Source organism: Typopeltis vanoorti, chromosome 3, assembly GCF_054136105.1.
Source record: "Typopeltis vanoorti isolate ZY-2024b chromosome 3, IOZ_Tvanoo_1.0, whole genome shotgun sequence".
Lineage (NCBI taxonomy): Eukaryota > Metazoa > Arthropoda > Arachnida > Uropygi > Thelyphonidae > Typopeltis > Typopeltis vanoorti.
Window position 1 is genome coordinate 62,041,081 of NC_143551.1, and position 25,330 is coordinate 62,066,410.

At 37.8% G+C, this 25,330-nt stretch overlaps 1 protein-coding gene across 1 annotated transcript in view; it reads left to right on the top strand.

The window, feature by feature from the left end:
• The window catches only part of LOC150108197 (BAI1-associated protein 3-like), a 709,720-nt gene that overhangs the window by 286,500 nt on the left and 397,890 nt on the right, over window positions 1–25,330 (top strand). Inside the window, exon 12 of the mRNA XM_090390426.1 lies at window positions 6,549–6,652. Coding sequence (XP_090246552.1) covers window positions 6,549–6,652 — 104 coding nt within the window. The remainder of the gene's footprint in view (window positions 1–6,548; window positions 6,653–25,330) is intronic.

The window sequence follows — 25,330 nt, forward strand, 5'->3', positions numbered from 1 at the left end:
GCTATATCATTAATGTACAAATTAAATAGTAGTGGTCTTAGTACAGTGCACTGGGGCACTCCACTTTTCACCCTCATTTGCCATGGTTCCACTCCATCATACACCACTTTCTGATGTCTGTCTATTAGCCACCTCTGATAGACATCACACCTGTGTCACCAACCTCATATTCATTCCTATTTGCTCCAATTTATGTAAGTTTTCCCTGCAGTATTCTGTCAGATGTCTTTTGCACCATTCAGCAGTATCATGGTGTAGTTATTTCCTTTATTTAATTCTGCTGTCACCTTATTATAAAATGTGAATTACTGAGGCAGGACTCATTTTAGAAATTATGGACTTTACAACCATGTTATAAATAACTATTTTAATTTCCTGACGTTTCGACCTTCATATTAAGGTCATCATCTGGAGTATATACAAATATACCAAGACAACTGAGTTACATTTCACACAGTAACTAAAGAAACAATGATTCGATCACCGGTTATGCAGAACTGGCATGACCTCATGCACTAGAGGTCATGCCAATAGAACAGTGATCAAATCATTGTTTCAGCTTACTGCATGAAATTTAACTCAGCTTCTCCTTGTATATTTGTATATACTCCAGATGATGACCTTAATATGAAAGTTGAAACATCAGGAAATTAAAATAATTATTTATAACATGGTTAAAGTGCATAATTTCTAAAATGAATGCTGATCACCGTGCAACACTAAAAGAAAGGATACTGAGGCAGGACCTATCTTCACAATGTAATGCTGCTCCCTATACAGTGTCATATTTCTATACACCCATTCCTGAAATTTACTTTTAACCAGCTTTTCCAATACTTTAACCACCACTCCAGAGATACTAATTGGTCTGTAATTTGCTACTTCTGTCTTGGAGCCACCTTCATGTAATGGAACTATCTTACCCTGTTTCCACTCCCTTGGAACCTTGACAGAGCTGTCTCCTAAGTTTGTCATAATTGCCAGCTTTGTAAATGTGAAAGATACCAAGCTATTTTAAACCTGGTTTTACTCCATTTCCCAAGTAAGCAAACAGACAAACAAGTCAAGTTTGCGCCTGCAAGTGTTGCAAGTCTAGCTGACCCTGCACATAGTGCAAGACCAAGGCAACTCATGGTAAAAGTAGAATAAGCTCTGATCATTAATCTTAATATTTACCCTTAATGCAAAGCACATCTCCTGGAGGAGATGTATGATGCTTTGTATTAAAGGCAAGGGGCCACTACCCAGACCGGTTTCGACCTTTATTGAGGTCTCATCAGTGGAAGCCAGGCTAGAAATACCAAGATTTTAGTAATACAGAGCTCATAAGTATTTTACCAGAACAAGTTACATAAGGTCTCTGTATAGCACTTTTTTTTTTTGCATTCATTAAAATTTAATTACGCAATTTAATTTTTTTAAATCGAGATAGTTTTAATAAAAATAAAGAATGAAATTTTGCAATCACAGTTTTAACCTGACATCCCCATTAAAACAGTAGTAATATCAGCCGTGTTTGCTATTGTTAATGATGGATGGAGATGTGTGTGTGCGGGGGGAATTATTGACTTACTATTAATTTAGTTTTATAGCTGCATCTCAGAGTCAGTGCTATTTGCAACACTTGCAGGTGCAAACTTGACTTGTTTGTCTGTTTGCTTACTTGGGAAATGGAGTAAAACCAGGTTTAAAATAGCTTGGTATCTTTAACATTGATTATACCCAAGGTAAAATATTTTCTACATTTATATCTCCTCCTGAGATTTTTATTTAATAAGGTTAAAACACCTTATGGTAAGCTCTGTATTACTAAAATCTTGGTATTTCTAGCCTGGCTCCCACTAATGAGACCTCAATAAAGGTTGAAACCGGTCTGGGTAGTGGCCTCTTGCCTTTAATACAAAGCATCATACATCTCCTCCAGGAGATGTGCTTTGCATTAAGGGTAAATATTAAGATTAGTGATCAGAGCTTATTCTACTTTTACCATGAGTTGCCTTGGTCTTGCACTACGTGCAGGGTCAGCTAGACACTTGCAATACTTGCAGGCGCAAACTTGTTTTACTCCATTGGGAAATGGAGTAAAACCAGGTTTAAAATAGCTTGGTATCTTTAACATTTATTATACCCAAGGTAAAATACTTTCTGCCAGCTTTGTAGTTCTGCATAAACCCTTTCTTGTCATCAAAATTTACCAGTGTGGGTAAACAAGAGGCCATCTCTGAAATTTGTAAGAATATGATAAACAGAAGCAAGTAGAATATTTTTACTTGTTCCTATAAAAACATAGTTCTTATAATCTGAAAAGCTAAAAGCACCATCTTCCTCTTCATGCTTAAGAAGTTTATCTAGGAAAGGCTTACACTATTATTTTCTTTTTCTGTAGTAAATTTTATCCTAGGATAAAGTTTTTATAATGGAGATCTAAGAGCAGTTCTTAATTTTATCAAAAAATTATGGTAAAGTAGAGAAAAATTCATTCCACATACCAAAATAAAATTAAGAAATATGGTAGGATGGTAAACAAGTCTGGCTTTCTAAATATTTCATAAATTAAATAATTATGAAGAAAGGATAAATTTCTCAAGGTGTTTACTTCTAGTATCCTTCTACAAAAAAAAAGCAGGTGGCATGTAGTGAAAAATAAAAGTTGAAGAATATCATGAAAATTCCAACATGATTTTCATGATTCCTACAAAGCAACAGTATTGTTATCTCCAAATGTACATTGGTAGAAAGTGAAACATCATCAAAATTTACCAGTGAGGTAAACAAGGGGCCATCTCTGAAAATTGTATAAATGGAAGTGAGTAGTAGATTTTTACATGTTGAGTGGTATGCATTGCAAAATGCATTCTGAATTTTTTATTTATTTTTTATGTGAATCCCACTTATGAAAGAAAAGTAGCTGTGGACTGATGGGTAGATAATCTGGAACCTTACTCCTGGGAAAAAACATGGAATCTTTTCAAACTACTTTAGGCCTCCAGTAAGCAAGATGCAGTAGTCTCACACTTACTCCTGGAGAAAAAACATGATTCTTTTCAAGCCATTTTAGACCTCCAGTAAGCAAGATGCAGTACTCTCACACTGGGCAGTGAAATTGACTAGAGACATTTACAAAGCTCTATGACTGCAGTAGGATTTAAACTAGTGACCAACCTATTTGTGGGAAGGCAGAAGTTCTGTCCACTCTTCCATTAAGACTATCATGGCTGGCTGAGTTCTACTGAATCAGCCATGCTCTTCTAGGTGGCTGAATACTAATGCAGGAAATACAGAATGCTAGGAGTATGAAGGATAAAGGAAATGAATTGGTAGATTTCAGCCTGTCCAAAGATTATTGGGTTCACTGACACATGGTTGACAGAAAAATGATATCCTAACAGGATAGAAATAGAAGAATCCATTCAAATGCAGGCCAAGTCTTTTGCACCATCAATCAAACTCTATACATCCAAAAGCTTGCAAAGAAGGTGGGGACCAGTAGATGTTTAGACAGTTGAGCTTGGCAAGTGAACGAATGATTGTTATGGGAGATTTTAACTACAGCAGTATAAATTGGGGAGAGGAAGATGCATGTTGCAATAAGGGAATGGAATTTCTAGAATTCTTGAGGGACAAATGTCTTAGGCAACATGTAATAGAAGGAACAAGAGGTTCAAGAGTTTTGGATTTGGTTATAGCATCAGAAAAGTTGATAATAACTGAGATGACATCTCTCTCACCAGTTGGAGAGAGTGACCGTAGACTTTTGAGTTGGAAGATGAATAGACATGCAGGAGTATCAAAGAGACAGGAACCTATGTGGAATTATAAGACAGGTGATTATAATAGTCTTAGACGTCAACTTGGGGAAGTTTCATGGAAGGAGGAATTGGAAGGACAAGATATCATTAGTGCTTGGGAAATTGTGAAGGAATATTTGTTAGCAGCAATAGTAAGCTGTATTCCACATGAAGAAGAGGACACAATTTGGAATAAAGTCGATGACAAACAATATTAAACATGAACTGAAATGCGAAAAATTGGCTATGGAAGAGATATAAGGAGACAGGTGAAGAGAAGATGCATGAAGAATATAAGACACAGGCCAGGAGACTGACTAGTATGGTAAAGAAAGGCAAAACTGGAATATGAGAAGAGATTGGCCCTAAGATCCAAAGAAAATCCTAGGGAATTTTTTAGCTATGTGGCCAGTAGGAGGAGAAATGACTGTGGAAGAATAACATTGTGGGATAAAAATGGGAGTAAAGTGACTGATGCAGAGAACATAGTGGAATTGTTCAATGAACACTTCATTGGAGTATTTCATCCTGGAGGAGTAAATTTTAATACTAGAGGGATAGGGCAGGTTCGAGGTTTAGAGGTGCACGAGGAGAGTGTGTTCCAAATACTGAGTACTCTGGATGTCAGTAAAGCTGTGGGACTGGATGGTATTTCACCACGAGTTTTGAGAGAATGTGCTAAAGAACTGACAGCTCCTGTGACCTGGTAATGGGAAAGGTGCCCAGGGAATGGAAGGAAGGTAAGATAGCGCCATTGCTTAAGGGCGGTAGCAGACCGGAAGTGTCTAATTATAGGCCAATTTGTGTGTCATCAGTAGTTGTAAAGATCTTGAAAAAATTAGTGAGGGACCGTATACACCATTGGTCAGATGAGGGTAATGTTATCTGTGAGAGTCAACATGGATTTGTGAAGGGGCACTCTTGTTTTAGTAATATGCTAGCCGTTTATAATAAAGTTACAAGAGCAGTAGATGAAGGAAAGGCATATACTGCCATTTTCTTGGACTTAGCGAAGGCATTTGACACATGATAAGCTGATATTTAAGTTGCAGCACGTGTCGGGATGTCAGGTTGGTCAACTGGATTCAGGATTGGCTGTCCGATAGGTATCAGAGAGTTGTGTATGGTGGGGCAGTTTCAAGGAGGCAGAAGGTTACAAGTGGGGTCCCACAGGGCTCAGTACTGGGACTTATGTTATTTAACCTTTATATCAATGATATTGTCAGTGGATTGCAAGGGGATATTCAGTTGTTTGCAGATAGTGCGAAGCTGGGAAGGGTTATTAGTTATAGTTCAGATGTGGTAGCTCTGCAAGAGGATTTGAATAAGCTAGACAGATGAGCAAATGAATGGGGTGTTGGTTTAATGCTGCATGAAGAATGTAAATGAGGTTTGGGACACATTGATGGAATGCCGCATACTCTATTGGAGGAAGTAGGGGAGAAAAGAGAAGTATGGGTTGATGATTGATAGAAACCTGAAATTTAGGGAACATATTGCAAAGGTGATGAAGGTAACACGGAGGATTGCTGCAATAATGAGAAGAACACTGACCTGCAGAGATAAAATAGTTATCATTCCGTTGTATAAGACTCTGATCAGACCACACTTAGACTATTGTTCTCAGATTTGGTCCCCAGTATTTGAAGGGGATAAATTAACTGTGGAAAGGTACAAAAGTGAATGACAAAGATGGTTTCAGGACTGTACAATGTTAGTTATGAGGATCGACTGAGGGAATGTGGACTGCAGAGTTTGGTGGATAGAAGAAGGAGAGGTGATATGATTGAGATCTTTAAATTGTTGAGAGGTGGTTACAGGTTGACACTGAGGAGTTCTTTCGCTTGGTTGAACAGTGAGGAGGAGTAATGAAAAGGGGCCATCCATGGAAGTTACGAAAGGAAACTGTGAGCAAGAGGTCGAGGAGTGGTTTCTTTGCATGGAGGGTGGTTGAACCATGGAATGCATTGCCTGATAGAGTGGTGAGAACGAGAATGGTCAATGAATTTAAGAAGTGATTTGATAGACATTGTGTTTCCTAAGAAGGACTTCCCACAATGAATCTTGATAGACTTTGTGTTTCTTTGGAAGTATCTGATGAGTCTTTTGACTCCATGGAGGCCTGATTAATAATAATAATAATAATAATAATAATTTCTTATGCAAAGTTTGCATATTGAATCAACTACTATTTAACTGAGTACTGTTATATCTCTGCAATCAACTAACATTTTTCACTCTCTCACTTTGCTTTCTTACTTCTTCTAGCAATCCTTTCATATCCTCTTTCATACTATATTTATTATTACTTAAATCATTTGTGTCCTCGAGCTCCATCTCTTTATTTTTATTTTTATTTTGTTTCTCTATTATGTTCATCACATTCTTTATTTTTGCTCCCAGGAAGCTAAAAGTAGGTGCCCAATCAGCAAGCATAAATTTAATCAGGCAATCATTGTACCATATTATCTTCTTTCTTACATTCTAAAAGACTTACCTCATCATTATTATTATTCATTAATAACTTTCCGCGAATTAAAGATTAAAGTAAAACCCACAATTATATATTAACAAGTAAACCAAATAAACTAAAAAAAAACTTCAGTAAATCAAAAATTACCTATCTCACAGGAAATTCAGGTAATATGTCCACACTCAAAATAACCTTGAACTCTATTATTTCACTTTTATTTTACTAAGTAAAATAATAATTAATGTAATTCCATCTTAAAAGACTAAGGCAATGTGAATATTTTCCAGGGTGCACCTAATGAATGGGCAGGAGATTTACCAGAACAGGCATTGACAATTTTACATCAACATGCTATTCAAGGAGATATTACTGAGCTTCAGCAATCAATATGGTGAGTAAAATGGCGAACAAGACCGATTCTCTCCCAACTACACATAAGGTGATTTTAATTTAACTTTAATAAACTGTCTTAATTTTATTAATTATAAATGTACTATTAGATGACTTGTGATGTTAGCATTTTTTATATCGTAATTTGTATATCAATATGGTGCATGGAATGTTCTGCTTGGAAATCTACCATGTTTGGAGTTTGACCAAACCCAATTTTATTGAAAGCAGGTATAGCATAAAACACTTGTGTTTATATATATATATGTTAAAGATACCATGCTATTTTAATTCTACATATTTTAAATATATATATATATATATATATATTATATCAATCTGATGTATGAGAAGTCAAGACAAAACCTATAACACAATAGTGCCATGTATTGGCAAATATTATTATTATTATTATGGTCAACTCCAAAGAGTCCTTTCCTTTGACTCATTGAGGGAGGCCCTAAACATCATGTCAAGAACTATTCAGCATTTACACAGTATCTATCATACTTTGCTTTGAACTCATTCACTGTTATGGCACCCACAACAGAATCTAGCAGCTTATTCCACTCATTCGTCACTCTCCAAGTAAAAACCTATTTTTTAACACCTTTGCTTACTGCACTCTTGCTCAGTTTCCATGGATGGCCCTTAGTTCTCCCTCTACCACACCTGATCTGAAAAGTTTTCCTCTGAATAAATCTTATAAAAACTCCTCAGTAATTTGATTGGCTCAATCATATCACCCCTTTTCCACCTATCAACAGTTTCTGTAACCCACAAATCTTCAACCTGTTCTTGTAAGGTTCATTCCATAGACCAGCTACTACCATCTTGGTCACTCACCTCTGGAACCTCTCTCTACCTCCTCCCATTACCAAGAAATCCTGGCACCCAGATCTGCACACAGTAGTTAAGATGGGTCTTATCAAGGCTCGATAAAGAGGCAGCACAATAACCTGCCTGTCAAAATATTCTTCAGTAACCAAGTGATCTGATCAGCTGATTTAGCCACTTTTGCGGTGTGCCCCCTAAACTTTAATTCCCTATCCACTGACATTCCAAGTCTCTGGCTTCATCAATTTCCTGGAGTATGATTCCACCATTAGGAAAAGGAAGGATCTATTAATGTGTTTCTTGAAGGAGATGGAGGTTATAATCAATGCTGAGAATGCTATAGTGTTCGAATTAAGGATTTCAGATCCAGAAGTTTTATTTCCATTGCTCTAGACAGAGAATTTTCAGATGACATATGCAAAAGGATTACTTGGATGTTGAAAAAATCCAAGTAATCCTTATTCACATATTGCAGACCTCTCTTTCAACCCCTTCTTGCTATGATGTTATTCATTATTGCTGTTCTCTTCCTCAATTTTACATTATAATATCTGGGCAATATCTCACCATCTCACATTTTTCTGCTGTATAACTTTTAACATCAGCTTTAGCTTAAAATTTTGCCACCCTATTCATGTTGCTACCTCACAGATCATTCATGTCAACCATCATTGTCATCTCATCCACATTTTGCCTTCCATTATTGCCTGAATCATACTCTGTATTGTTCCTGCAGGCAGACGCTCCTCTAACATTCTAGTCTGCACCACAAATCATTGAATCGTCATACATCCTCAAAGATCTTTCATTCCTTGTTCACTTGCATTCCTCTCCTCTGCACTCTACCACCCATTTCTCTCACTTATCATCTACTTCTCTCTTCTTTCTATATTCCCTGCTGCTGTACTCTCTTGGCCTTCTCTCTTTCTCTGGTTCTCTCCTTTCTTCTTCTCTCACTCCCATAACTTTCTATCATGACATTTGTCTCACATCAGTTAGCCATTCATGTCTCCTTATTTCTTTTTTTCACATGAATCAACTAATTTTTTGTTGATTCATGTGACTTCCTCTTCTTCACTTCCTCTCTCTCTCTCTCTCAAAGCATCCCATTCTCATTTGAGATTCACTGACACAGTTGATATGATCTTCAGATCCTTCATATCTCCTGTCACACTACCTATTGCCACCTTACACTGTCTTCCCCCCCCCCCCCCCAATCAGACTACCTGTATCTCTCTGCTGTCAGTCGGTTGTTTCCATCACATCACCATCACTGCCACTGAAAGCAGAGATACTGCTATCAAAATCACCCAGCTTTAACCTTTATCTATATTTCATGCAAATATGTACTCTCCATCCCTGTCCTTAACCTGCCATGCTTTCAAATGGCGAGAAGCATACCATCCTCAGCAATGATGATAATATAACTGAGGATAATCTGGCAATGAAAATATCCTGATAAAAGGATTTATTAGAAAATTGACCAGAGAATTGGTAAAATTTGGAAAAACGTTTAATTAAACTTAGACAGAAAAATTAAAAAAGGATCAGAGTAAGAATAGACAGGAAAGCACTGAACTTGTTAATAATAATAATAATAACAACAGCAAGTGAAGTGAATTAAATCTAAGAAAAAAGAGGTGATATGATACAGTGATTCAATCATAAAATTTATGCTTGCTGAGGGAGTCACTACTTCTAGCTTCCCAAGGGTGAAAATTAAAGATATGACAAATATAATAGAAAAAGAGAAAAGAAAAGTAAAAGAGAGGGGTGGTAATGTATGCTGTGAGTTTGGACGTTTTGAGTGTGTCTGGGGAGAGAAAGTTCTACAACAATGGATCACATATCTAATTATAAAAAAAGACCAGCTGATAATCAGAAACAAAGGGGGTTGAGTTTGTTGCTTTATTGCTTTATTGAATATGTTGTGTCCTGAGATTTGGCATTAGTGAAATCTTGCAATCAGAATCAGATATTGTGACTGGGATTGAGTGTAAAGATTATACAAATGACAGAGGGGATGAGGATACTACTAATGATATCAGATTCACTTAAGGTAGAAACACATGAAAACAATAATGGTAATAATGTTCCATGTAGCAGTGAGTTTGAGGCTGTATTGTGTGAAGTGGAGGCTAACAGGATGAAATATATGGTCTAGTGTTGCTACACACCTGGTAGTTCATTTGCAAGGTACAATGAAATGCATTGTTGATTTATCCTGATGGGTACAAAATGAGTGATCATTATAGGTGACTTTAATTATCCAAACATTGATTGGGTAGAAAAGAAATCTCATGATGAGGCAGAATTTCTTGATTTCTTGTGAGACAACTTTCTCAAGCATCATGTGAAAGAAGGCACTTGAGGTCATGAATGAGAAATGATCTCTGTTAAGAATATTAATATTTTACCACCAGTTGGTGACAGTGCTTTTTTTTTTTCTTTTTTTTTTTTTTGAAGTTTCAATAAGGACAGGTTATATGCTGAACTACAAAGATGGAAATTATGATCAACTTAGGAGAATACTATCTTTGGTCCATTGCTATCAGTTGCTGAATGGGAAATATATCAGCAAAACTTTGAAAAGAGTGCTTAAATGGGGCAGTATCTGAAATGTCCTTAGCATTCAAAGAATAAATAGGGTGACAGTAAAATGGATATGCAACCATATTATTATTATTATTATTATTATTATAATCCAGGCATCCATGGAGTCAGAAGACTCATCGTGGAAGGTCGTTATTAGGAAACACAAAGTTTATCATACCACTCTTTGAACTCATTAACTGTTCTTTCTCTAACCACTCTTTCAGGCAATGCATTCCATGGTTCAACCTCCACGCAAAGAAACCACTCTTCACCTTCCTGCTCACACCTTCCTTTCCTAACTTCCAGGGATGGCCCCTTGTCATTTGCCCCTTCCTGCTGTTCCACCAAGTGAAAGAACTCCCCAATGTCTAAACCTGTAACTGCCTCTCAACAGTTTAAAAGTCTCGATCATATCACCTCTCCTTCTATCCACCAAATTCTGCAGTCCACATTACCTCAGTCGATCGTTGTAACTGACATTGTACAGTCCTGAAACCATCTTTGTTATCTGCATCTGTATCCTTTCCACAGTTAATTTATCCCCTTCAAATCCTATGGACCAAATTTGAGAACAGTAGTCTAAGTGTGGTCTGATCAGGGTCTTATACAATGGAATGATAACTCTGTTATCTCTGCAGGTCAGCGTCCTTCTCAGTAGTGCAGCAATCCTCTTGGTTACATTCACCACCTTTGCAATATGCTCCTGGAATTTCAATTTTCTATCAAGCATGATCCCCAGATCTCTTATCCCCCCCTTACTTCCTCCAGTATAGCTCTTCCAATCGAGTATGCATCCTCCCATCGATGGATCCCAAACTTCAAGACTTTACATTTCGCTGCATTAAACCGACATCCATTTAACCATCTATCTAGTTTATTCAAATCCTCTTCCAGGGCTGCCACATCTGCACTATTACTGATAACCCTTCCCAGCTTCACATCATCTGCAAGCAACTGAATATCCCCTTGCAATCCATTGACAATGTCATTGATATTAAGGTTGAACAATATAGGGTCCCAGTACTGAGCCCTGTTGAACCCCACTTGTAACCTTCTGCTTCCTTGATATTGCCCCACCATACACAACTCCCTCCCTGATAGCTATCAGACAGCCAATCCTGAATCCATTTGACTAACCCGACATTTAAACCTATTGTGCTGCAACTTAAATATCAGCTTATCATGTGGCACCCTGTCAAATGCCTTTACAAAATCCAAAAAAATGGCAGTATATGCCTTTCTCTCATCAACTGCTCTTGTAACGTTATTATAAAAGGATAGTATATTACTAAAACAAGAACACCCCTTCACAAATCCATGTTGATTCTCACAGATAACATTACCCTCAACTGCCCAGCGATGTATATAATCCCTCGCTAATTTCACGAAGACCTTAACAACTCCTGAAGATACACAAAGCGACCTATAATTAGACACTTCCAGTCTGCTACCGCCCTTGTGCAGCAGCACTATCTTACCTTCCTTCCATTCCTTGGGTACCTTTCCCACAGCCAGACTTTTATTGAAGAGGCAGGTCAACGGAGCTTTCAGTTCTTTAGCACATTCTCTCAAAACACGTGGTAAAATTCCATCCAGTCCCACAGCTTTACTGACATCCAGAGTACTCCGTATTTGGAACACACTCTCCTCATGCACCTCTAAACCTCGAACCTGCCCTATCCCTCTAGTATTAAAATTTAATCCTCCAGGATGAAATACTACAATGAGGTGTTCATTGAACAATTCCACTATGTTCTCTGCATCAGTCGCTTTACTCCCATTTTTATCCCACAATGGTATTCTTCCACAGTCATTTCTCCTCCTACTGGTCACATAGCTAAAAATTTTCTTAGGATTTTCTTTGGATCTTAGGACCAATCTCTTCTCATATTCCAGTTTTGCCTTCTTTACCATACTAGTCACTCTCCTGGCCTGTGCTTATATTCTTCATGCATCTTCTCTTCACCTGTCTCCTTATATCTCTTCCATAGCCAATTTTTCGCATTCAGTTCCTGTTTAATATTGTTTGCCATCCACTTTATTCCAAATTGTGTCCTTTTCTTCACTCGTGGAATATAGCTTACTATTGCTGCTAACAAATATTCCTTCACAATTTCCCAAGCACTAATGATATCCTGTCCTTCCAATTCTTCCCTACATGAAACTTCCCCAAGTCTTCTACCGTCTAAGACGTTATATTATAATATTATAATATAATGTATAATATAATATTATATATATTATAATAGTCTAAGACTATTATAATTACCTGCCTTATAATTCCACATACATTCCTGTCTCTTTGATACTCCTGCATGTCTATTCATCTTCCAACTCAAAACCTTATGGTCACTGTCTCTCAAACTGGTGGGAGAGATGTCATCTCAGTTATTATCAACTTTTCTGATGCTATGACCAAATCTAAAACTCTTGAACCTCTTGTTCCCTCTATTACATGTTGCCTAAGACATTTGTCCCTCAAGAATTCTAGAAATTCCATTCCCTTATTGCAACATGCATCTTCCTCTCTCCAATTTATACTGCTGCAGTCAAAATCTTCCATAACAGTCATTCTTCTTGCACTTGCCAAGCTCAACTGCCTAAACATCTCCTGCTCCCCCACACTCTGTGCTCCCTGGTTTGTAGCATCACCCCACTAAATATCCTGTCTTGGCCACTTCCATCTCACAACATATGCTTTCAAAGCCATTAATGTCACTGCCCTTCAAAGCCTTCACTCTTAGAGGACATAAGTCATCATTCATCATAAGCAGTACTCTACCACCACGTTTTCCTTTCCTATCCTGCCGATAAATGCTGTACCCTGCTACTTCAATTCCTGTTATTATATCATCCTCCGTCAACTGCGTCTCAAAGATCCCAATAAACTTTAGCAGGCTGATGCTATCAGCGCCACAAATTCATCACCTTCATTTCGGATACTCCTGGCATTAGTATAAAGCATAAAAATGTCACCGCTTCTATACCTATCATTGTTCCCTCTCGACCCCACTGGACTCGCTGTTACTTGATGTCACTCCCCTTCCCACAAGAGGCCATCTCTGCTACCATCCACCCTGGGAATTCTAGTTTCAGTGCATTTTGACACACTGACTCGTTCAGAAAACAGCAATCTCTCCAAATGACTTAATCATTCAAATTCAAGCAGTCTCTTGTATACAGTTCCCTTCTGTCCTTAAATGCCCTCCAAGCCTCCACATATTCCAATCCTCTCTTCTGACACATTCTGGCTATTGTGCTATTCAGTATTACTGCTTGCTCTTCTGCTCAGCTCGTCACTATCATACCTGGGCAACACACACATACACACAATCTTTCTTCCCTACGTTTTCTTTTGCACAACCTCAAGCAAGAATCTCAGATCTCTCTCATGGCCCAATTTACATTGCCTCTCAAGTCATTCGTTCTCACCATCACAATCATTTCATCCATCCTTTCACCCCTCTTAATTGCCATAGCCACATTTTCTATCGTCCCTTCAGGCAAACACACACCTCTGGCATCCTATCATGCACACCACAGATTATCGAGCCTCTATACATTACACCGCTTACCACTCTGTTCCTTGATTGCTCACCTGCATCCCCCACGCTCTCCCCCTTACCCTTTCTTTCTGTGTTCCCCTACCTACCTGCTGTCCTGGCATCACTCTATCTCTGGTTCCAGCACTCCCTTGCATTCTTCTCATTTCCTCTCTCTGACTGTTTCCATTCTCCCCTACTCTATCATTCCCGTAACTCTCTCACTCCCTCTCTTCTACTGTTTCTATTCTCTCCTCTTCTATCATTCCCATACCTCTCTCTGTCTCTCATTTCCTCTCTTCTACTGCTCCTATTCTCTCCTTTTCTAGCATTCCTTACCTCTGTCTCATTCTTTCTCTCCTACTGTTTCTATTCTCTCCTCTTCTATCAATCCCAAAACTCCCTCTCACTCCTACTCTGATTCGCCTTGCATTCATCTCTTCCATTCTCCTAATCTCATCTTTCATACTTCTCATCTCATTCACAAGACATTCCACCTCCTCTTTCAGTGCATCTATTCCTCTCTGCAAGTTAGTTACTCTTACTTGCCATTCATTTGCCCATTCAAGACCATCTCTGAAAACTTCACAGTCATTCGATCCTTCAACACTACCGATTCTTATTTTCTCATTCACATTTTGCTCGTCATTCTCTCTTATCACACTACTCGTCTCCTGACATTCATTTCCCATCCCTGCCACATATCCAACTCCCTGGACGCATACATGCCTCAAGCACTGCATGCCACAAAGTCCTTTATTATGTTATGTATAATAAAGTTCTTAAATGGCAGAGGACTTGGTGACATGTCATTTGTGATTGCAGCTGCATCCGCCACCATTCCTTACTGCCAAGAAACTATTAAACTAAATGCTAAATATATATAATGTTATATAAACACTGTATTATATATATATATATATATATAAACGCTATACTAAACTATACTAAATAGCGAAAACTTATCTTCTCTTCCACTGCTAATGCTGTCGACTGTGACCTCGCCTTCTCAGTAACCCAGAAACAAGAGATTAAGCAAGAGATCCATAAGAAGAAGATTATGTGGAAGCAATATTGTGTGAAGAAGAGTCAGAGGAGTTATAAAATACATAAAAGTACTTGTGACTTTAATTATCCAAACTATAAGCTATGCAGGCTAAAAGCAATCTGAAACTTGAATTTATGACGAGATTGAGAGAAATTGATGATGGGGAAGAGAGATTGACTGTAAGTGAGCAAGAGGAGTGTATGGGGATTTGAGGAAACTAGATGTAAATAAGGCAGTGGGATTTAATAATATATCCCCACGTATTCTGAAGGAGGGGTGCTTAAGGGTCAAAGCTGTACAACTGAGAGGAGACCTCCACATAGCCTTTAAAGGAATGCGGAGAACCACCAGGGCTTCTGACGTAATGTCCAATTCTCACCTTCTCATGGTGCACCCTGTTAGGTATCTATGTGGATACTGAATAAACGAGGATGGGCTAGCAATTGGAATTTAGCCAACCAAATTGTATTCTTATTGGCTTAAACCAAAATTTCAAATGATGGTACAACACGACAGAATTTCATGCCGGCAGGCCCCTGTTGTTTTCACCAAGGAACCAGACCAAACAGCAAAAAGTCAGCAACTGGAACAAATCCTAAAACTTAACCCAACTCAACATCACCAGAGTTAAAGATCGGTACAATCAACAAAAGAGGCCTGAATAACAAAGAAATGGAGCTAGCTGAGGAATTAGATAAGTACCAGATATACATAATAGGGGTGACTGAAACAAAAAAGACAAACACTGGTGAGATCTTTCTGAGCAATAAATACAAAATGTTATATTCAGGCAATGACAATCAAGGAAAAGAAGGAATAGCCATAGTATTCAACACAAAATGTGAGGCTAATCTTCTTGAATGGCAGACAGTCTCATGTACAGTGATGTAGGCAAATGTGAGAATGGGGAACTGGACAATGAGACTTATTTATGCCAGTTGTCCCACAGAAGGTTCCACTAAGGTAGAAGTGGAGAATTTTTTCAGGCTTTAGAGAAAGTAACTGACACAAGGAAAAAGGAAAAGTTGGTCCTTGTTGGGGATCTAAATAGCGGAGTAGGAAATGATTGTCAGACATACAAAAATATTTTGGAAAAATTTGGACAAAAGAGCAAAGCTAATAATAATAGCAAATACCTGTTGGATTTCTGCTCAGGACATGGACTGATAATTACTAACACAATGCCCCAATATAAAAATGTGCAGAAATTCACATGGACAGAAGAGGCAAGGAATAAAAAACGTCTTATTGACTATGTTATTGTTTATGGTGAAGTTTTCTATCTGGTGCATGACCCCAGAGTGTACAGAGGATTTCAAATTGCAAGTGATCACTATTTAGTCTTGAGCAGGATAAAATTGATTTTAAAAATTTTTATGGAATTTACAACCGTGTTAAAAAACTTTTTTTATTATCCCAACGTTTAGATCTTCACATCACGATCATCATCTGGAGCGTACATAAATATACAGGACAAGCTGAGTTGCATCATTAACTGTAAGCTAGAGAAACAATGATTTGATCACATGTTATTCTACTAGCGTGACCTCTGGTGAAAAAATAAATAAAAAATTTAAAATAAAATAAAATAAAATAAAATAAATAAATACATTTTTACATCAAGCTAAATTCTATTTTACAATGACAGGAATAAACATTCTTTTAGACGGTTTTCTTTCAGAAACAATTGGTGTCCTATTTTTAGTATTACAGTTCTTATTTTTGATTTACAATACTGTATTTTCTACAGTCCTGTTTATAGTTGTTCTTGGTGAGGAAGGTTGAATATATACCTTCCATATGTTTGGGATTTTTGAGACCATCATTGTTGTTCAGATTGGGGTGGTTGGTAATAATCTCACAGGCTTCCTTCAATTTCCGTTCATACCATGTTCTAGTGTGATGTAGACAGCTGGTGGTTTTCCAGTCAATTTTGTGTAAGGTATTCAGGGCATGATCAGAAAGGCCAGCTTCACCATAATTAATATATTTAATGTGTTGTTTATGTTCTTTTTGTTTAATAGGAATAGTGCATCCTGTTTCTCCTATATATGGTATGTTGCAGGTACAATAAATCCGGTATATACTCCAGGGTGAGCTAGTGGAGGGATTGGGTCTTTGGATGAGTTAAGTGAGGTTTTTAATTTTGTAGGAGGTTTAAAGGTGGCTTTGAGGTTGTACTTTTGTAGTACTCTGTTTATTTTGTCTGATATTCCTTTAATGTAGGGAATGGTTATAGTTTTACTGTAGTCTGGTTTGTCTTTGTTTTTTATTGTGGTTTTGTAGAGAATTTTGTTAATAGTGTTTTGGCTGTATCCGTTTTTTTGTAAGTTATTACTGATAATTTTAAATTCATCTTTCAGGGCCTGTTCACTGGAACAGATCGTCTGAGCTTTGTTTTTTAGCGTGTTGATGACACCTAGTTTTTGTGTTGGATGGTGGTAGCAGTTTATGTGTATATATTGTCCCGTATGTGTCGGTTTTCGGTAAACAGTGAAGGAAATATTGCCTGAGGGAAGGCGTGTGACAATTGTATCTAGAAACGGAAGTGTGTTGTGTTTTTCAATTTCAATTGTGAACTGTATGCGTTTGTGTTGTTTGTTTAGGTGGCTAAGGAAAATGTGTCTAATGTCTGGTGGCCATGGGACCAGATCGTGAAAACATCGTCAACGTATCTAAGCCAGACTTTGGGTTTTAGAGGGGAGGAATCTAGGGCAAGTTGCTCAAAATGTTCCATGTAAAAGTTAGCAATAGGCGGGGGGGGATAATGGTGAGCCCATGGCTGTGCCTTCTTTTTGTAAGTAGAAGGCGTTTTGCCATACAAAATAACCCGACTGTAATACATGCGCAAAAAGCGCCGTGATATCTGGAGGGAATTTGTTCTGTAGGAGAAGGATTGTGTCATTGATTGGGACATTCGTAAAGAGGTCAGAGATGTCAAAACTGACTAATAAATCATCTTTTTCTAATGTAATGTCTTTGATGAGGTTTATGAAGTGTTGTGTGTTTTTGATATAGGAGGGGGGGGGAATGACCTACCAACTCCTTGAGTGTTGCCGCTAATTTTTTGGCTAAGTGATACATTGGGCTATCAATTACTTGAATGATAGGTCTTAGCGGGGTGTTTTCTTTGTGAATTTTCGGTAGCCTGTAAATTCTTGGGGAGCGCGCATAGTGAGGAAACAGTTTTTTGACTGTATCTTCAGGCTATTTGGTAATTGACTTAAGTAGTTTCTCTGTTTTGTTTTTTTGTTCTGTTAGTTGGGTTGTAGTTAACTGATTTGTATGTGTTATTGTCAGGGACCAGCAGATTCATTTTTTCTATATAAGTGGTACGGTTTAAAATGAGAGTGGCATTTCCTTTATTGGCTCTGGTTATTACTATGTTCGGATTTGTTATAAGTGATTTTATCGCTGTTAATTCGTGTTTAGTTATGTTGCTTGTTATTGTTTTGTTATGGTTTAAAATGTTGGCAGTTTCTATACGTATTTTGTCTGCTATGTTATTAGGTATGAATCTTAGACCTCTTTCCATATCACAAATAACTTCAAATTTGTCTATCATTTTCAGTGCTATAGCAAAATTTAAACCTTTGTTAAGTATAGAGATTTCGTCTTTGTTTAGAGCGTGGTTAGATAGGTTGATTATGTTATTGATACCTGTGGGTGATTGGTGTGGGTCGAATCTCCATTTCATGGAGATTCGACCCACAAGTGATGTAATCAATACGGTAAGCTGAAGATCCAAGTTTCAAATTTGATCAATCGACTGAGTTTTTAAAACAGTGTAGGGACAGCAATATCACTCCTAATTGCATCAGGCTAAAGAGAAAATTCACTTCAACAAAGGCACAAAGAATATACGCATAGAAAAAGCACTACTGAGAGAGCAGATCCAAGCTACCAGAAGGAACCTAGCCGCTACACAAAACCAGCTACAAAAAGAAAAAATGGAGGTGTCTAGCTACTTAAATGCAGATATCTGGATTATCCTAGAAAGGATTACGGACAACACAGCAAACCACATCCAACAAACGAAGAAAGAAAACCTAATTTCCAAATTTCAAAGACTAAAAGAATGACAAAACCAGACGCCATATTCAAAGTTTGCCACAGTGAACAACAACAACCAACCAGAAGCAAGAAACAACAGGAGCCACCAATCACCCACAGGTATCAATAACATAGTCAACCTATCTAACCACACTCTAAACAAAGACGAAATCTCTATACTTAACAAAGGTTTAAATTTTGCTATAGCACTGAAAATGATAGACAAATTTGAAGTTATTTGTGATATGGACAGAGGCCTAAGATTCATACCTAATAACATAGCAGACAAAATACGTATAGAAACTGCGAACATTTTAAACCATAACAAAACAATAACAAGCAACATAACTAAACACGAATTAACAGTGATAAAATCACTTAAAACAAATCCGAACATAGTAATAACCAGAGCCGATAAAGGAAATGCCACCTCATTTTAAACCGTACCACTTATATAGAAAAAATGAATCTGCTGGTCCCTGACAATAACACATACAAATCAGTTAACTACAACCCAACTAACAAAACAAAAAACAAAACAGAGAAACTACTTAAGTCAATTACCACATGGCCCAAAGATATAGTCAAAAAACTGTTTCCTCAACTATGCGCGCTCCCCAAGAATTTACGGGCTACCAAAAATTCACAAAGAAAATACCCTGCTAAGTCCTATCGTTCAAAGAATTGATAGCCCGACGTATCACTTAGCCAAAAATTTAGCAGCAACACTCAAGGAGTTGGTAGGTCATCCCCCCCCTCCTATATCAAAAACACACAACACTTCATAAACCTCATCAAAGACATTACATTAGAAAAAGATGATTTATTAGTCAGTTTTGACGTCTCTGGCCTCTTTATGAATGTCCCAATCAATGACACAATCCTTCTCCTACAGAACAAATTCCCTCCAGATATCACGGCGCCTTTTGCACGTGTATTATGGTCGGGTTATTTTGTATGGCAAAATGCCTTCTACGTACAAAAAGAAGGCACAGCCATGGGCTCGCCATTATCCCCCCTATTGCTAACTTTTACATGGAACATTTTGAGCAACTTGCCCTAGATTCCTCCCCTCTAAAACCCAAAGTCTGGCTTCGATACGTTGACGATGTTTTCACGATCTGGTCTCATGGCCACCAGACATTAGACACATTTTCCTTAGCCACCTAAACAAACAACACAAACGCATACAGTTCACAATTGAAATTGAAAAACACAGCACACTTCCGTTTCTAGATACACTTGTCACACGCCTTCCCTCAGGCAATCTTTCCTTCACTGTTTACCGAAAACCGACACATACGGGACAATGTATACACATAAACTGCTACCACCACCCAACACAAAAACTAGGTGTCATCAACACGCTAAAAAACAGAGCTCAGACGATCTGTTCCAGTGAACAGGCACTGAAAGACGAATTTAAAATTATCAGTAATAACTTACAAAAAAACGGATACAGCCAAAACTCTATTAACAAAATTCTCTACAAAATCACAATAAAAAACAAAGACAAACCAGACTACAGTAAAACTATAACCATTCCCTACATTAAAGGAATATCAGACAACATAAACAGAGTACTACAAAAGTACAACCTCAAAGCCACCTTTAAACCTCCTGTAAAAATTAAAAAGCTTACTCAACTCATCCAAAGACCCACCCCTCCACTAGCTCACCCTGGAGTATACTGGATTTATTGTACCTGCAACATACCATATATAGGAGAAACAGGATGCACTATTCCTATTAGACAAAAAGAACTTATACGACACATTAAATATAATAATTATGGTGAAGCTGGCCTTTCTGATCATGCCCTGAATACCTTACACAGAATTCACTGGAAAACCACCAGCTGTCTACATCACACTAGAACATGGTATGAACAGAAATTGAAGGAAGTCTGTGAGATTATTACCAATCTGAACAACAATGATGGTCTCAAAAATCTTAAACATATGGAAGGTATATATTCGACCTTCCTCACCAAGAACAACTATAAACAGGACTGTAGAAAATCCAGTATTGTAAATCAAAAATAAGAATTGTAATACTAAAAATAGGACACTAATTGTTTATGAAAGAAAACAGTCTAAAAGAATGTTTATTCCTATCATTATAAAATAAAATTTAGCTTCATGTAAAAATGTATTTATTTATTTTATTTTAATTTAAATTTTTTATTTATTTTTATTTATTTTTTTATTTTTTCACCAGAGGTCATGCCAGTAGAATAACATGTGATCAAATCATTGTTTCTCTAGCTTACAGTTAATGATGTAACTCAGCTTGTCCTGTATATTTCTGTACGCTCCAGATGATGATCTTGATGTGAAGATCGAAATGTCGGGATAATAAAAAAAGTTTTTTAACCTGGTTCTAAATTCCATAAAAATTTTTAAAATGAACGCTGATCACCGTGTAACCCTAAAAGAAAGGATTAGGATAAAATTGAATTTCATTTCGAAAAGAAAAACATGTAGGAAAGTTTTAAAGCGAATAAAAGTTTAGCAGCTCTCAGATGTGAACTGTAGACTAAAATACACAAAGATTATTGAAGAAAAAATGAAAGGGTTTGAGAACAGGAACCAAACCTTCCTGGTAAAGATTCAGAGGCATGCCTTGAAGAAAATACCAATTGATTCAGCCAGAGAGGCATGTGGTGAGGTTTTCTGCAAGGATAGAAAAATCAGAACTCCATGGTGGACACAGGAACTTAAAGAGGCAGTGAAGGAAAAGAAGAAAGCATATCAAAAGTTCCTGGCAAATAAGTCAGCTTGTGCTCTTAGAGAATACAGAGACAAATGTAAGAAAGCTAAACACTGTGAAAACTAGGTAAACAGAAGTCATGGGAAGACTCTGGTAAGAACATAGAAAATAAATATCAAGAAGGTGGCAAGATATTCTGGAGGCAGTTGAAGAAGCTCAGAAATGGAGAAAAGAGTGATAAAGGTGACATGAAAACTGGAGAAAAAGATATCCTTAAAGTATGGAGTAATTACTTCGAAAAATTGCTAAATGAAACAAGCAGCGATAGCAAACTGGTAAAAAAACACTCAACAGACATATAAGTCAGGAAATATATCCATACTTGAAGCCATCAAAGGCTTTAAATGTGGAAAGGCAGTAGGAATAGATGATATTCAACTAGAAATGCTGAAGTATGGATGTATAAAAATCCTACAGTGGCTGCACTGCATAGTTCAGAAGGCCTGGACAGAGGGACGAATTCCAGATGATTGGAGTAGAGCTGTCATAGTACCATATATCAAAAGGGAAATGAAATTGAACGTGAGAATTACAGAGGGATATCCCTACTGAATGTTCCTGGTATGATTTATTCAAGTATACTTGTGAAACGGTTGAGAAGAATTGTGGAAGAAAAGCTTAGTGAAGAACAAGTTGGATTTAGGCCAAATAGAGGCTTTCAGGATCAGATTTTCACTTTACAACAGATAGATTAGAAATCATGGGAATATAATAAAGATCTGTATGTAAGTTTTGTAGATCTGGAAATGACATATGACAAGGTGCCAAAAGAGAAGCTATTCAATATGCTACAGTTATATGGTGTCAATGGGACATTATATCAAGCAATACGTGGTCTTTATTTAAGCTGTAAGTCAGCAGTTAGAAATGCTGAAGAAAGTACAGGAAGATGGTTTAATGTTCAATCTGGTGTCAGACAAGGATGTACATTATCCACTGTGTAATTGATTTATCTATATGGATCACATTATGAAGGAAAGTGGTATTAAACCTGATATCAAAATTGGAGATGTTAATGTCAGCTCTTTGCTTTAAGCGACAATGTTATACTTCTAAATAAATCCGCTATAAGTCTGCAAGATTCCCTGACTAAACTGAATAACTGTTGTAATAGATATGGTATGAAGGTCAGCAATAACAAGACAAATACAATGAAAATAGGCTGAACCACTGAAAATGTCAACTGCATTGTGAATGGAGAACCTGTAGAACAAGTAAAACATTTTAGCTACTTAGGCACGATTTTTAGTGAAGATGGTAAATTAAATATGGAAATAGACAATAGAATCAACAAAGCTGGTATGGTAGGAAGCCAATTGAATAAATTCATATGGAATAAGAGAGAAATTAGTGGTATCACTAAATTAGCTGTATACAACATCAGTGCTCGAACCAGTTTTAACTTATGGATCTGAGAGCTGGGTCAAAGTAAAACACTTGCCCAAAGACTAGAGATTGCAGATATGAGAGTCCTGAGAAACATTAGGGGCATGAACAGATGTCATCAATGGCAATATCATATTAAAAATGAGGATATTTGGAAAGAACTTGTCATTGTCAGCATCCAGGAATGCATTAGCAGATCAAATCAGGTGATATGATCATTTAAACAGAATGGACAAGGAAAGATTAGCAAAACAGGTGTTCTCTGCCAGGTTGGCAGACAACACCTGTTTTCAGACCCATATCCAGAGGAAGAACAAGATATATGGATTGATATGTTAAAAATTGCCTTAGATAATAGAAATGTAAGATCTGATAATGTTGGAGTCCTGACAAGTAGCAGACTGATTCGGAGGAAAATTGTAGATAGGAAGTTAGTAATGATGTAAATTTTTCATGTAGTACTATAATATCCTGTACACTTCTTCAGGGTACATGGCAGGAATTTGATGATGATGATGTATTCTGAAGGAATGTGCCAGGGAGTTGATGACAGCCTTGACATATTTTTTAATACGAGTCTTGCACTGGGTCAAGTTCCTAAGGAGTGGAAGGAGGGCAAGATGTGTCACTTCATAAAGGAGGTGATCAAACTCAAGCATCAAACTGTAGGCCTACTTGTGTGTGCCAGGTATTGTAGTTAAGTTGTTGGAGAAGCTTGTGAGGACTAGGATTCAGAATTGGGTTGACAACAATGGTATTATCTTTGAAAAGGGAGGTCCTGTTTTAGTAATCTACTTACTTATTACAATAAGGTGACTGCTTCCTTGGACAGAGGAGAAGGATATACAGTAACTTTGCGAAATCTACAATTCTTAGATTTTGCAAAGGATTTTGATAGATTACCGCATGATAAGTTAATGGTCAAACTAGAGTGGATGGGGTTCGATATTAGATTGGTGCATTGGATTGGAAACTGGCTATCTGACAAGTATCAACAAGTTGTGTATGGGGGAGCGATATCCAGGAATAGGAAAGTTATTGGTGGTGTGCCTCAGGGGTCTGTTTTAGGGCCATTGCTGTTAACTTGTATGTTAATGATATTGGTGAAGATTTGGATGGAGATATTCAGTTGTTTGCAGATGATGCAAAGTTGGGAAAAACCATGAAAAGTGAAGATGTTGGCCTTACAAGAAGACTTGAATAAATTGAGTGATTGGGGGGCACGGAAATGGGGATGTGAGTTCAATGTTGCAAAATGTAAGGTTTTAAAATTTGGAAAACAAAGATGGAATGCAGAATTTATGCTGGGTGAGAATATATTGTTGGAGTTGGAGGAAATAAGCGATCTGGGATGATAATGGATAAGAATCTGAAATTTAGGGGGACACATAGCCAAAATTGTGAAGACAACACAATGGCTTCTAGGAATTATGCGGTGGACACTGACTTAACTTGACTTATCTAGGTGCTATCATCCCCGGGGGGGGGGACTTTTGGCTTCAAGCACCACGTGACGCTACTGGGCAAGGTCCTCTGTGACTATCTGCCATGTTTCGGTCTCCAGTCCGACAACCTGCAGGTCCTCCTCCTCCTAATATGCCCATCTTCTTCTCAGTCTCCCTGATCGAGGTCGGGCCTCCCAAACTTGTCTCACAGTCCTTTCGGGGCCCATACGATGCAGGTGCCCCAGCTACCAAAGATGCCAGGCTTGCAGCTCCATCAAGATGTCTGCTGAGTTGTATAAAGCATGTATGGCAGCATTAGTCTGCCTCCTCCAGACTCCATCAGTCATGACCCCTCCATAGATACGTCGTAGCATTTTGTTCTCGAATACTCTCAGGTGGTCGGCTTGCCTCACTGTGAGAGTCCCTGCTTCAGCACCGTATAGGAGAACAGGCCTGATCAGAGTCTTGTATAGTCTGATCTTAGTAGTCCAAGACAATCGCAAGGCAGAAATGGGGCGCACATGGTAGTAAGCCACATACGCAGCATTCACCCGACTCTGGACATCAGCTTCAACTTTGTTGTCTTCAGTGACGACAGATCCCAGGTACCTAAATTCCGCCACTCTCTCAAACTGAGCAGTTCCCTCTAGCTTTTGAGCAGCATGGTGACTCATGAAAAGGTACTTCATCTTCTCAGCATTTATCTTCAGGCCAACGTCATCTGCAGATTCCTCAATGGCAGTAACCAATATCACTGCATCATCCTGTTGATGTGCCATGATGTTCAGGTCGTCTGCATAGCCAAGAATCCTGACTTGCACCCCCATGTCAACTCCACCCATTACTTGTTGTGTACTTCTAATTACTTTTTCCAACACTAAATTGAAGAGAATCAGAGAAAGCCCATCATCCTGCTTCATGCCGATCTGTACTTGAAACGGGTCTGACAGGTCACACTGCAGAGGACACTTGTATAATTTGGAAGATTCTTGTTCCATTGT